General features: G+C 37.0%; 1 protein-coding gene across 1 annotated transcript in view; it reads left to right on the top strand.

Moving 5' to 3' along the window:
- PCLO (piccolo presynaptic cytomatrix protein) overlaps window positions 1-2,984 on the top strand; it is a gene marked incomplete at its 5' end in the record, with an annotated part of 72,116 nt that extends 69,132 nt beyond the window's left edge. Inside the window, one exon of the mRNA XM_009084763.1 lies at window positions 2,791-2,984. Within this exon, the coding sequence (XP_009083011.1) occupies window positions 2,791-2,984 (194 nt within the window). The remainder of the gene's footprint in view (window positions 1-2,790) is intronic.
- Window positions 2,985-10,480: the final 7,496 nt, after the last annotated feature.

The following is a 10,480-nucleotide window of genomic DNA, read 5'->3' as shown; positions in this document are numbered from 1 at the left end:
GTTAAGAAAAAAAAACTTTACCACTGCCAAATTTCAAATTTGCACTGTAATGAATTTAAAATAACTCTGCAGTTTTTTCCAATTACACTGAAAAATCACTCTCCTCAATGCAAATAACCTTGGAATTTCCCACAGTACAGTCCCAGAGTGCAGATATAGCTGCCGTTTAACACATAGCATCCTTTCTGCATATCAACTCATTTGTGTTAGAAAGCAGCCAAGCAGCAATATGTTTAGTTAATCAATTATCCTCCATACCGAGTTTATAATTAGAAGAATATTAACCACCATGATGGATAGATCTTGTACTAGAAATTTAATTATATTCCCCGTGCCTGTAATTAGCATGGATATTTAGGTGGTATTGTTTGGTGTTTATTATATGAGTGCTTTTACATTTGTTTTAGAGGATCCCCCTCAAGCTGAAATATTTATACTTCTCCAACTCTTAATTTGCTGTTACAAGAGGGAGAAACAACTGTTCACTTTCAAGTCCAAAAAAAACCCAACCAAAAAACCCTAAAAGGATTTACATTCTTTTGCATGATTACATACTTCTGCATTATATTTGCATCACTTGACATTCCTAGGTGTGAAGTCTTAGAAGAAGTTGACTTTCCTAAAGATATTGCTCAGGTCTTCAAATTGCAATGAAATAAAATAAGACAAACATAAAAAAAGGAGTAGAAGTGGCTAAAATTTGTATCAGAATTTCAAGGAACTTACTAGCAAATTTTGTGCAGACATCTGAGTATTCAGAACACCCACTGAAGTATTTAGACATGCCTGCACAGCATTTTGTAGTGGGTTTTGAACTGGCAAAGTTGTGCTGAGTAAAAACAAAGTCAGCTTGAGAGGACATCATTGACATATCAAATCTTTGCACTTACTGTTTGTGTTGTCATAAGGCTGAGTTTACACATTCCCTAAGGCTCTTCTGTGTTCATAGAATCATAGAATTTTAGGGGTTGGAATGGAGCTTAGAAATGATCCAGCCCCAAGCCCTGCCCTGGGCAGGGACACCTCCCACCAGAGCAGGTTGCTCAAGGCTCATCCAACCTGGCTGTGAACACTGCCAGGGTTGGAACATCACTACACAGAATCCCAACCCAAAATATATGTTAGGTTGCAAAACGTGGATCTAATGGAAGCATATCATCTCCTCAAGACTGATCTGTACTCATCTTCTGAGGTGTGACCAGCCAGCACCACTAGTTGTGTGGCTGAACTTTTTGTATGTTCCAGCAATGCAAATTGCTTGATTTATGGAGCAGCTCAGTGCATTAATTATACCTCTGTGCTCTAATTACTGTGCTGAAGCTCTAAGAACAATTCACATGTGTTTCCTTTTTGATTCCTCTCCATTACTTTTCCTTGGTTGCTCTCACTCACCTGTTGTACCAGTATATTGGGGGATACACCATTTTGTTCTAGGCTTGACATGCTGGAATGAGCTGTTTCCTTGTTAAGTAATTCCAGCTAAACTCCTTAAGTAATGAGTCTGCTTTGACCTTCCTTACCTTAATATTGAGCCTTGTAAGATCCACACGTGTCTCTGCGTCCCAGGCAGTTTCCAAAAGAAAAGAAAATGCTTGTTTGGAAAAATGCCTAATTTTGAGCAAAGCTGAGACACAAATGATATAGACTTATCTAAACTAGGATAGAAAAACTAGTGGAAACTGTTTTGGTCGGAAACATAGTGTAGCATCTTGTTTGTGAAACAAACTCAGGGCTGACTTATTAAACACTAATAGCATTATGAAGAAAAACCTTAATCTAAAAAGATAAAGCTTGGCAAAGAGGTGGTGTGGTGACCTCCTGCAGCTGATTAGTCTAATCACTCAGGGGGTTTGGCTTATTGAATTAATAAATGGAGAATTAATTAGCTAGCCATTACAATAAAGGTGAGTAAATCAGCCTTTATATTCCCAGAGCAAAATGTGAATCACCTCATGTGAAATGGTCTTCAAAGAAGAAATTTGTTTTTCTTGTATGGGAAGTAAATTTTTTTAAGAGTGAGATAACATGAAAAATTGGCAATGCCTAATATTGGGTTTATGAGACTATATTTTAAGCTTTTATTTTCACTTTCATTGTTTTGTACATAAGGGAGATTAGTGATCTGCTTCTCTCCAGCTAAAATAATGAGCAATGAAAACATTTTCACCTCTGTAAGTTTTTAAAAAGGGAGAAAATACCTTAGGTTTGGTAATGTTTTAAGGAGACTGATTACAGGCTTTTCCTATTTTGATATTTTCACATCCTTGATGTAAAAGATGTCAATTAAAAGCAAATATTTCAGAAAAATAATAGCCTCTGCTAAGTATAGGTTCATGTAAATGTACATACTTTGCTGCTCAGAAGAGCAAGCTCAAGGATCTCTGTCAATGTCTCCACAATTCTGTGATTCTAAAAGCTCAGCTGTTGTAATTTTTCAGGCATGTTTTAGGCATAAGATATCTTTGGATTCCACACTTCATGTGGATTTCTGGCAATTTAATTCAATTTAATTGATACTGCAAATAGGTTGTCAGAAGAAGGTAGGATTGGCCTCGAATCAGTTATTTGTGTTAGGTCAGTCAGGCAATAGTTACTCAAGAAGTTCTGCTCGAAGTGAAGTCTTTAGGAAAGCAGCAGATGAGACTGCAGTTAACCTTGATTTGCCAGCCATAGACAGCAGTTATTGGTGACACCTTCAGAAACCTCTGATGAGTTGTTCACTTCCTTTCTTCCAATGAATTATTCATCTCTTCATCTCTGTTTCAAGTTTTCTCTTTCTTTTGATCACAGGCAATGGACTGGGAATCCGAGTCGTAGGTGGGAAAGAAATTCCAGGGAGCAGTGGGGAAATTGGAGCTTACATTGCCAAGATCTTGCCTGGGGGCAATGCAGAGCAGACTGGGAAGCTAATGGAAGGTAAGATAAATGCTTTCAATGAATTATTCATCTCTTCATCTCTGTTTCAAGTTTTCTCTTTCTTTTGATCACAGGCAATGGACTGGGAATCCGAGTCGTAGGTGGGAAAGAAATTCCAGGGAGCAGTGGGGAAATTGGAGCTTACATTGCCAAGATCTTGCCTGGGGGCAATGCAGAGCAGACTGGGAAGCTAATGGAAGGTAAGATAAATGCTTTCTCCTGGAGCTCGTCGTGAGTTTGTTAGAATTATTTATAACATACTTATCTTTTTCTTGCACATTGAATTCAAGTTTGTGCAAGGAATGAGGGCTAAACCTCCATGAGTCTTACAGCAGAAAAGGACAGGTAGAAAGTAGTTTTAGAACTCCTACAGTGCCATGATGAGCAGTATTGTGCCATGTCTTCAGTAGTATGTGCCAACATGCTGTCTGCATCAGGGTAAGGTGACATGGGTAGAGTCCATCTGTATATCATGGTCGTATATCATCAGTACATATATCATGGATGTGCTGCTTGGAAGATCTTTAACTTGGCTTGATCATCTAAATATCTATGTTTGAGATTACTTACATTTCTCAGCTGCACAGGTAAAACAGAGCACAGATCCAGCTGTCTCTCAGTTACATGCATTACTTTTATAAAAGTCCCTAAAGTCATGTTTAATTGAGTTTACCTGACCTAACATTAGTTTTCCAGTTTAAGATAATCATCCAACCTACCCCAACAGGCAACGGAGAAAAAGAAGTGTCTACAGAAGAGCAATTATTTCATCTAACACAGACCTCTGTTCAAGAACTGAAAGTGTCTTCCCCATTTAATTGACTTTAAGAAAATTGCATTCAACTTCACATCATCCTTTAGGCAGCTAAGCTAGGTGAAATGAATTTGGCTTAGGTATCAATACATTTTCTAGGATTATTGCAAATGTGATCATTCTGTCTCATACTTTATTTCTGTCTGTGATGACAAGAATCATCTCTTGAAGATTATTTTCTAGTTCCCTTTTTCATATCTGTATGAACCTGAAATGTCAGTTTACCCATGGACAAAATCATAGTACATTTGTTTCTAATCCATTCAACTAATTATTTTGTTTTCTTTAATAAAGGTTGCTATTCAGGGAAAAATAGAAAAAGGAAGTAGATAAAGAGGGAAAATGGTTCTTCCAGGCAGAATTCAATTCACATAAGTTTTATGAACAGTAAACATGCAAAAAAGTCAGGATTAAAGCAAAAGTACTTTGCAGATAGAAAAACTGAGTAAATTGCTTGAAAAGTATATTGACAAAGAATAGTTTAAATATTTTGTGGGTATTACAAAACAGTGTCACCTGCATTCACTCTGCTGCTTTTTGCATCCTTGGTGTTTTCTTTGCCAGTATTTTGATGCTCTACATTGCACACTAATGTCAATGAAATGATGTAGCAACAGAAGGATCTTCCTGTTTTGCATATAGAGTTGATTCTACCATTCAGATTTAATGAGTAGCATCTCACTCTTCAAGTGATAGAATGGTGTTATTTGTTGTGCACGAATTGACCTTAATTTAGGGTGTTTTGAAGCAAGTATTTGTTTTGGCTCCCTCCATAGGAAAAAAGTAGGTCTTTCGTAACTGTGCTAGATCACGCATGCATTGTTTCTGTACCAAGCAAGTGAAGAGGAAAATGTGGTTATTCAACATTTCTCCAAGACTGGACATTTCAAGAAAAAGGATGAGCAGTTATTGCTTGAAATTATCTGTGGGTTTTTTGGTTTCTCTGGAAATTGAGGTTTAAAAAAAGTTCTTCCTTCACCATATAAGTACATTTTAGCAGTTATCAAGATCATTTTGAATTTAGGATTACTCTGGAAGAGGTTCAGACATAGAAATTTACTTCTCAGTCTGTTCACATAATGTATTTTGAAGGTTTATTCATATTTTATAGAAAGATGGATATGACAGTAAAATATTTATTGCTTTGTTTCTTCCTCCCATCATACGTTCAGTCATGTGTCTGATCTGACCTTTATAAAAGTATCCTAGATTTGGATATGTTGGCAAAAATCAACTCCATCACAATCACTGTATTTTGTCTGTAGAATTTGTCCACACAATCACAGAATATGATTTAGTATTGATGTGTTAAATGTTCTGTCAGAAAGACAAAACACTTCCTGCAGAATGTGCCTTTACTATAACACACAAGACAAACACTTTCTCTTACTGTCGTTTACCTTTAAATCTTACCTTTATATCCCATTTACTTTTTACATTATTTTAGATGGCTATCAGAGATCAACAAAGAATATTTTGTTTAGTGGAAATGTGGCTGCTGGGGATTTAACCTCTACCCTTCAGAAGTGCTAAAATGCATTGAGGTCTGCAATCATTCTCATATTGATCGCTGTAAATCCAGCCAGACTGCTACTCTTACCAACACTGCTGATACTGCTGTGTCTGAAAATAAGAGACTGGCCTTCTTTTTTAGGTTATTTGCTGTCTCTCACATCACAGACAGAAAACATACATAAAACTTTTTATGTCATTGTCTGTAAATGCTGTTACGACATCACAGACAGAAAACATACATAAAATTTTGTATGTCATTATCTGTAAATGCTGTTAACTATTAGTTGTGTAGTAAACACGAGTCACGTTTTCTGTGTCACTGAAGTGTCCACCTGGTCATCAAGTAAATGTATGCTAATGTCATTACAAGTTAATATCTTAACTCATTAGCCTCCCTAAGAACATGAATCACTGCGAAAAATCCCATCAACTTAATTAATTCCCCTAATTCTAAAAACATTGGGTCGGGTCTGAAAATCCTATCAATAACGTAAGGAACAAGGATGGATTTATTGTGGTTATGAAGGAAGCCAAACTCCTACCTGCTGTCTGTCTGACTACATATAAAGAAATGGCACATTTTAAAATACAGAGAGCATTCCTACCCTTAGGGAATAGCAATCCATAAAATTTGAGCCTATTTAAATCGCTTTGGAGGAGTCTTAGCACTGCAAGGTTTATTTATAGTTCTGACTGGCAAATACCAGTCTTCTTGGTTCTCTCACCTTGAATTGCTTTAGGATGTCAAAAATATCTCTGATTCATCACTCATTGGTGTAACAAAAACTGGAGGTGGAAGACTCATTCCACTGAGCTCATCAAGTGCAAGGACTGTGTCAATGTGAAAGATGTGTCTGTGCTCCCTCTCGTGTTGACAGATACAGTTCAGTTATATTTCACCTGGTAAATCTACTGAGTGAATGGCATTTCAGCCACTATTTTTAAGAAACAGAAGTACCTAGAGTAAGGAGGCAAAATAAAATGTGAATGTGTGTTATCAAATGTTGCAAATTTACTGGATGCCCTCAGCATTCCAGTTTTATTGTTGGACCATTTCAATAGGCTGAGAGGAGAATGTGGGAACTGAAGAACCTCAAGGTGTCTTTATTCCAAGTTTTCAGTCAGCCAGGCAAACTGTGTTGCAATGCTTAGGCCAACTGGTGTTCATTGAGATGAAGATATTCCCTGACTTTCAGTCTCTTAGCAATTCTGGGGAAGTTGAATGGTCTAAAAGCTAATGGTGAACTTGCTTGGTGGTGATCTTATTACCTTTGCTGACACCCAACAGCAATCATGACACTGGTCAAACATTTGTTAACTTGTCACACTTAGGTGTGCATATTTGATTTTAATATGTATGCTTCAATTAAATATCTTCCCAAGCTTTAAAACAGGGAAATCATATATAGTGAAGACAAAGCCCCTTATTATTAAAAACACTGAAATAGCAATCCCAATCTCTCTTTTATAGCAAAGATAATAATGTAACATTCCTAGCATAACATGGAAGGATGTCACTTACCTTACAAGTCACAGACCTTCACTGTAAAATTTTTGACTATGAACAGTCCACGCTATTCAATCCAATTCAGTTGAATTTTCATTTTATAACTTATTAACAAAGAAGGCTGCATTAACTAGAGAAGAAAGAGTATTTATATGACCTATAATGCTTCCTTTGAAGAGAAAGTAAATAAGGGTAATGGGCAAACTAGAGAGGAGGTGGCCAATGTGGGGAAATGATAACTGTACTTTGATTGCCCAGTATAAATGAGGTGAATCTGGCTATAAACAATATGGGATAGAGGCTGTTGGAATATTACTATCACTGTTTAATCTTGGCTATAAACAATATGGGATAGAGGCTATTGGAATATTAGTATCACTGTTTAATCTGCAAAGTATTTCCTGAGTTCTGGGCAATGATGTCTTTTCATACAAGCAGCTTTCTCACTCCTCCAAGTAAAAGTGCTACCCAGGTAGACTTCAGAATCTGTTTCACCTCAGCCATGTCCCAGAGATTTTCCATTCATGTGTTTTCAGACAATAAGTTTTCAATCATAGCTTTTCAAGTTTTTAAGGCCTTGTCATCTTAAAGCATGTGGCATTGGAAACACATGATTTAAGTCTTCTCAGAAGGACAGTGAGGCATGCAACTGGATTATTGACCAGTCCATGAAAGGATTATAAAGAAAATGTTAACAGTTTTTCTGCATGTTGTTTGCAGTATTTTTGGGCAAGTCTGAATAGCACCAAGTGCTGAATAACAAAACTAGACTTTTTCAGAAGGTCTTTTGCAAAGGCAGTAGCATGTGTGTCATGGCTGTCCAGCCTATCAAAGCTGTCTCTTGTGATATCACAGACATGGTTTGCATGTTGCTTGGAAAACACAGTGTGACTAGAATGGTCATGGGCACCTAAATAGTTGGAAAAACCAGAACAGAAGGAGTAAGTCACTATCCTTCCTCCTACTCTTGTCACACTTCCTTCTTATCCCTGAGTTATAGATGGGCTCGAGTGTAACACTGACTGATCTTGGTCATTTATTGGTGGGAGGTGCAGTAGGCACCAGATCTTCCTGAATTTTAAAATACTGTGGTGAGCTCTGCTTGCTGTTCAGCCAGCTAAAATTAGAAACATTGATCAGGCCATCACAGTGAAAAGAGATTTTGCAGTCCCCATGAAGAAAGGGATACTGAAGAACCAGCATCCCTTCTTGAGTCCTTCTGATAATTACACTCCTGGCAGAAAGCAGATAGTGTGATGAAGCTGGAAAATGATGAAAAGAAATTAAAAGGAACACAAGAAGGGAAGGAAAAATTCTCAAAGAAAGTGCAGATCAGGTTTTAAATGAACAAAAATAGACTTCCCGTCCTGTGCTTCCATTTTGCAGTTTGACTGCTCTAATTTATTGCTGCACTGGAGAAAACAAAGAATTAACTTTTCTTTAGAATAAACTGTTCTCTGAGCATTAGTCTCAGCGATTTATTGTGCTGCCTATGCTTTTTCTGTGGGGTCAGAAGAGAAAAGATCTTGCTCTCAACACATCCCCTGGGCTACAGGCTCAGGTTTATCTGTCCCAGCAGAAACTGCCTTTATCTAAGACAGTGTGCACAAAATAACAGGCAATGCCATAGTTTGATTGTAAGCTTTGCCCTAGAGCTCTCTAGAAAGGACTTCACCTAAACAACCTCCTAAATTTCCACTATCAACGAGCACTCAGAATAAAACTGCATGAAGGCTTCATTTTAAATTTCTTGAAGCGTGTTCTATTTCAAATCCATAAGGTATGATGGGGAAAAAATCTTGTAGGGGAATCCTCAGGTTTCTTTAAGACAAAATAAGCAGGTGATTGTATTATTTGACAGTAAACAGAGCAAAATACTGATTAAAAGCTATTACCCTTTAGCCAGGTTTATAATTTTGATGACAGTATTTGTTTGAGCTTTGCCATGGATGTGATATTTTGATGACAGTATTTGTTTGAGCTTTGCCATGTATGTTCTGATACTTTAGGCACTGGAATGTTGTCCAGGGAAGTGGTGGAGTCACCATCCCTGGAAGTGTTTAAGAGGTGTCTGGATGTGGCACTGGAGGATCTGATTTAGGGGTTCCAGCAATGACAGGTCAATGGTTGGACTCAATGATCTTAGAGTTCTCCTCCAACCTTGATGGTTCTGTGATTCTATGTGAAATTAGCTAGTCAGGACTTCACATTATTGTATGAACAGGCTGAAAAAGAAGCTACATAAAGTGTATTACTAATCTAATAATGCAATTTAAAATCCAACTGATATTGAAGATACCGAATTGCAAATTTTCTAAATTATTACTGACTAAAGCTTGAAAACATTTCATCAGGCAGAAATCAAATCCCAGGTCCTCATTTCTGCTCCACATTCCAACAAAATAAAAACCTTTGAAAAAAACCCAAAAACTATTAAAGAATCAAAATGTAATTTTGGATTTCATTTCAACCTGGGTGAAAGTAACTGATAACAGACCTTTTCCAAATTTAAACTCTTTCTAATTAAACAGAAATAATTTGTTGCCAGAAGAAATATTGCCTGAAAAATAGGAAGTTATGCTGTGCTTTGCTTTATTTTATTTTTTTCCTGTACACATCCTGCAATGTTTGAGCCAGAACTTGTTGAAATCCTTATGATTTCTCTTTGTTTGTAATGGGAGAGCCTCAGATCCAAAGTAAATATAGAATTGTTTGATATTCTCTCTAGAGAAAAAAGTTTTTTACTTTAAGGGTGGTGAGACACTGGCTCAGGTTGCCCAGGGATGTGGTGGCAAACACAGTAGGGGTTGGGACTAGATGATCTGTAAGGTCCATTCCAACCCTTAAATTCTGTGATTCTATGATCTCTCTCAATACATCAGTAAGCAGAATTCTATTAAGGTCTTTGGGGTTTATGGTCCATTTGAAAAACTTCTGAAATTACCTTGTTGGTACATTAATATGCTCTAGGTAACTATTCAAACTGGGTTTTTAGGTACTTAAATCTTATAATTTCTGGAAAAATGGAATCAGTCGTGATTTGGGTGGTTGTGGGAACCCAAATTGATTAGAAAATACAAGGCTTTGTAGACAATTACATTCAGCTCAGTAAGATAGCAATAATCTTATAGCACAGTTATTTCCTTTGGCTATCAGAGATCAGATTTCATGAATGATACATGGTAGAATGAGCATTTTTAGGTCAGCATGTACTGACTTTTCCTTTAGCAGAAGCAAACTAGAATATAAAATGTAAAAGAAGGCAAAGTGATTTCAGACTCCTGATCTTGATGTCTGGCAGACGTGGGCAGGGAGCAACCAAGTTGTTAAGGGTCTGAGCTCTGCTTAAGTCTCTGAAAGGACACAGTGTATGTGAAGTGGTTCACACTGCATTTGAAACATCTAGATTTGAAGAATATTTCCAAGTCATCACATATATGGTGTAGCTGATCCTGACGTTTTTGTGTGAAAATTTAGTGATTCAGTACCTGCCGAGGACATAAGAAACCTCAATTCTGGACCTTTCCCAACACAGTTGATATTAAACTTAATATCAACTCAAATAGTTTTGCTTCTAAGGAGAGCTCTGCTTGAAAGGAAACTGCTAACTATTGAATTTCATTAAAAAAGGGCAGTTGGGAGCATTTTATTTTTACTTTGATCTTGCTTTCTGATTTGCAGCTGGTCTGTCTTCCAAATGCTAAAGCCTAAGCTATGATTTAGTGTGA

Source organism: Acanthisitta chloris, unplaced genomic scaffold (genome assembly GCF_000695815.1).
Source record: "Acanthisitta chloris isolate BGI_N310 unplaced genomic scaffold, ASM69581v1 scaffold2571, whole genome shotgun sequence".
NCBI classification, from domain to species: domain Eukaryota; kingdom Metazoa; phylum Chordata; class Aves; order Passeriformes; family Acanthisittidae; genus Acanthisitta; species Acanthisitta chloris.
Note: the sequence above shows the minus strand (reverse complement) of the source record. Positions and strands in the feature narration are given on the sequence as shown.